Below are 4,038 nucleotides of genomic sequence, written 5' to 3'. Positions count from 1 at the left end.
TCCCGTAAATCTGAAATTAGAAATGATCCAGTATATGCATATCTTAGCTGAAAAGATTTTATTACTGTATATCTTAAACATTTGTTCACCAAGTTATTATAGAGTTTATTGAATGTTAAAAGTACCAACACTCAAGAGACAGTTTCATCAAATACTCTTTGCATTTGTACCACTGTGTGACATATAGCAGATATTTAGCAAGATTAAATCAAAGTCCAGTGTATTTATTGTACTTGTTAAATCTATGACTGATACATTGTTCGCCGTCCACTAGGGCGTGTATTTTAATGACCTGGAAGAGTTCTATGGTTTGATTATTTAATGTATTTGCATTTTGTTTTGTGGTCCCCATTTTGTCACTTGCCTGTTGATCCAGGATGGCACTCCTGAGAATCACATCTACTTCAGTAAATGTAGACCATTTCTTTATTATATTAAACTTCATGTGCTTGTGGGTTGCCCTATTTACTACTTTCTTGGGTCATTGTGGGCTACCAATCAAATCTATGCCCTGGGCCCTCTGGTATCGGCCCTACAGTCCAGGCAGTAAACCAGATGTAAACTATCCCTTTCAGTTTTTATGGACCAAAGTAAAGACCATTTGTTCATTGGCTTCTCTGTTATATTGAAGTCCATGTGCTTGTGGATTGTTCTATCACTTCTTCCTTTGGGCAGTGTGGGGCTACCAATGAAATATTTGCCCTGGGCCCTCTGGTACCTTAGAGGCCCTACAATTCAAGCTGTAAACCAGATGTAAACTTTGCCGTTCAGTATTTGGGGACCATAGTAAAGACCATTTCTATTATATTGAAGTTGATGTGCTTATGGATTGTTCTATCATTACTTTCCGGGGTCAGTGTAGGCCTACCAATTACATTTTTGCCCTGGGCCCTATGGAAAAGAAACTTGCAGTCCAAGCCATAAACTGGATGTAAACTTTGCCATTCAGTTTTTGTGGACCAAAGTAAAGGTTTTATAATGGCATGGAATGATTGACTGGACAGGAGCCAATGTGCTGTATAACTTTAAGTTTTAATACAGAAAATGTGCACACACCTCTGCAGAGGGATATAACAAGGCAGCAAAAAACACAAGTCCAGGTTCAGGCCAAGGGTCAAGGACAGGTGGCAGACAAACAGATCAGGGACAGGCCAAAGGTTGGGACGGGCAAAGTACATACAGAGTCAAAAAACAAGCCAAGGTCAAAACCAGGAGATCAATATCAAAGAGAAAAGGACCAGACAGGAACAGGACAGGAACGGGGCAGGAACAAGGTAAGATTACCAGATTCAGGAGCAGGAGCAGAAACAGAAGCAGGATCAGGAACATAAACAGGATCAAAATCAAGATTTTTCAAAAGGCTTATAGTCAGCAAAAAGACCAATAATCCAGCACAAGGATGTCTGGAAATCAGGCTTAAATAGCCCTTAAACGTGCCATTGCCCACAGCTGGGTAGAGGGCATGGATTCCTGGAAGATGAAAGCAGTGGTGTAGAAGATTTCAGGCTGATGCCACACTGCTTCCTTTGGCTCAGGCAGGAGGAGTAGTGCCTGGAATGCAACAAAAGTCGGCCAGATCGGATCAGCCTATCTCCCACTTCAATGTGGGCATATCGGGGAGAGATCTGTTTGTTTGGCGATATCGCCAAACGAGCGGATCTCTATGTCTATGGCCCCCTTTAAAGTCAACAAAAGCATGAGATAATTTAACTCATTGGGCTTATTTATTGCTGAAAGACCTGTCAACTGGCTCATCCGACTCCAGCGCAGATTCTTTATGGCTATATTAAATGTCAAGCATTTTTGCAGTTCATTCTCATGTTTATGACATGACAATGTTCTCTCTCTCAGCTCTGTGTAACATACGGGGCAGATGTTCCCCTCTTACCTTTATGGAAGATAGGGGGCTGCGTTTCCCTTCTTTTCTCTGCTGCCTATCTCTCTTTGTGTAACATTCAATAGCCATAATGACAATATCAAGGAACTCACACATTTTATGCATACTTTTTATTTTAAAAATATAAATATGTAAATACTGAGCCAATGGCAGTTACATAAATTAATAACAGGCATAATATAAATAAATTGTTTTCATAGTATATGAAGGTATAAAGGTCGTCTAGTGAAGTCTCCATGTTAAAGACATCAGTGAAGAAGATCTAATGGTTCCATAAGGTTGGTGTCCTACTGAGTCCTCTGTAACAAGTGCTGCCTTCTCAAGCGAGAGGAGAGTTGCAGAACCAGTTGTAGATTCCTTCTGATTTCCGAACATATAAAATCCAAAACACAAGCGGAATTGTCCTGGAAATGAGTACAAGAAAATATTAGTGGAGTATAAAGAAGAGATAGGTGTGTGTATATTACTTACACATTTTCATTGATATGACATTTTGAAGGCAGGGAGGTGGGAGGTGTAGGCAAGGGGTTGAACTTGATTATAATAAATAGTCAATGGGCTCCTTACCTTCTCCAGGACTATCTTCTCCAGCAGATTAAACTGTTCCGATGCCAATTCTTTTATCAGATGATTCTCTGCTGTCTCTGAGACCTGAAAAGATGGCTTTGTTTATTTTTGTTTTAATAACAAAAATACTGTATATCTTCCGAACACAATAAACAATAGAGAATTCTTACACAGCCCTCCAGCTGGTGAATCTGATAGTAGAGAAGCTGCTGAAACCTTTCCCAGGCTTGCTGCTTGCACCCCATACTCTCATGGTGTTTCCTGTAGAACCTGATGGTTTCGTTCAGAACTTCTCTAACAGCGAGAGCCGCAGCTTCTACCTGCAAGGGACACGGGGACCGATTCATTAAAAGCTTGAACTGTTTCCTGATGAACTGTAGCAGTTATTTCTGCTGGATGCATTTTTTACAGCATATTGGAAAGCTTTTCTTGAGTTGAGATCAACTTTCTGAGACTTTTTATGACTTTTCTTTAGGATGGAAATGATGTGAGCCTTAAATTTTAATTGTTATGGCTGCTTTGTATTACTTCTCTTTCTATTCAGCAGTGGTGGAACTACCAGGGGTGCGGGTGGTGCAACTGCACCAGAGCCCACACCGCCTCAGGGGCCCTCCGCCGGTTCTCGGGCATGCAAAACCACAACAAAAATCGGTATGGGACGGGAGTGGAGACCCAGCTGCACCCGGGCCCAACAAGGTATCGTTACACTAATGCTATTCAGTCAACCTACTATTGACCTACTATTTATAGTCCATATATAGTTATTTCCAGCATAAACTAGACCCTAGCAACCAGATAGCTGCTGAAATTCCAAACTGGGGAGCTACTAAGCAAAAAAGCCAAATAGTTAAAAATTGAAGACCAATTGCAAATGATCTCAGAATATCACTGTCTACATCATACTAACATTTAAGTTAAAGGTGAAAAACCCCTTAAATAAATGAGCCATATAATCCTACCTGGGAGACATTGTAGATACTCTCTATATTAGGAAGGTCACCAGGATGCTCTTCACAGGTCTCATCATTTCCTCTTAAAGGGGTCTGAAACAAAAATATAAATTTATTTAGAAAATTTTGAAATGTCAGAATTATGATTTGCTTTTATTTTCTTTTCACACAAAATGAGATTTATATATAATTATATAGGTTTTGCTGTAGCAGGACCAATACCAGAACCTTTCTCATGGGGGCAAATTGACTTAGGTCTGAATTTCTCTTCGGAAAGTTTTGCCATATTTGCACAACTACATCAGAAGTTTCAGATTTCAAAATTAAATATAAAAAATCAGTTTGCTCTTTTGAGAAACGCATTTCAGTGCAGAAGTCTGCTGGAGCAGCACTATTAACTGATGCGTTTTCCCACGACAGTATCCCTTTAAGCTTTAGTTCTCCTTTAAAGAGGGAAGCAGTGTTTCCAACTTACTGTTTGATTGAAAGCCTTCAGGATCTGTGAGTTGAGATATTCTTGCTGGGGGTGAAGCCATTTGCAGCTTTGGGAATGGACAATAGACGTGAGACTGAGCAGGAGCAGCACTGACCACTGACCCATGTGACACATGTTCCCTAGAATAA

General features: G+C 40.2%; 1 protein-coding gene across 1 annotated transcript; it reads right to left on the bottom strand.

The window, feature by feature from the left end:
* Positions 1–2,004: 2,004 nt before the first annotated feature.
* On the bottom strand, positions 2,005–4,038 carry LOC121393142. The gene is made up of 5 exons (XM_041578030.1): positions 3,890–4,038; positions 3,424–3,507; positions 2,635–2,784; positions 2,465–2,548; positions 2,005–2,301 (listed from the first exon to the last, which is right to left on the bottom strand). Exons 1-5 carry the CDS (start codon positions 4,022–4,024, stop codon positions 2,185–2,187), a joined length of 570 nt encoding a protein of 189 aa, XP_041433964.1. The 5' UTR covers positions 4,025–4,038; the 3' UTR covers positions 2,005–2,184.

The sequence above is a fragment of the Xenopus laevis genome, chromosome 9_10S (genome assembly GCF_017654675.1).
Source record: "Xenopus laevis strain J_2021 chromosome 9_10S, Xenopus_laevis_v10.1, whole genome shotgun sequence".
NCBI lineage: Eukaryota > Metazoa > Chordata > Amphibia > Anura > Pipidae > Xenopus > Xenopus laevis.
Note: the sequence above shows the minus strand (reverse complement) of the source record. Positions and strands in the feature narration are given on the sequence as shown.

What these genes read in the sequence shown, in the direction of transcription:
- LOC121393142 (XM_041578030.1), bottom strand. Translation starts at nt 4,024, where the DNA reads ATGTGTCACATGGGTCAGTGGTCAGTGCTGCTCCTGCTCAGTCTCACG. An exon ending in TGAAGGCTTTCAATCAAACA is followed by an intron (nt 3,508 to 3,889) that starts GTAAGTTGGAAA and finishes TTTTTGTTTCAG; the next exon opens with ACCCCTTTAAGAGGAAATGA. An exon ending in AGAAGATAGTCCTGGAGAAG is followed by an intron (nt 2,302 to 2,464) that starts GTAAGGAGCCCA and finishes ACTCATTTCCAG; the next exon opens with GACAATTCCGCTTGTGTTTT.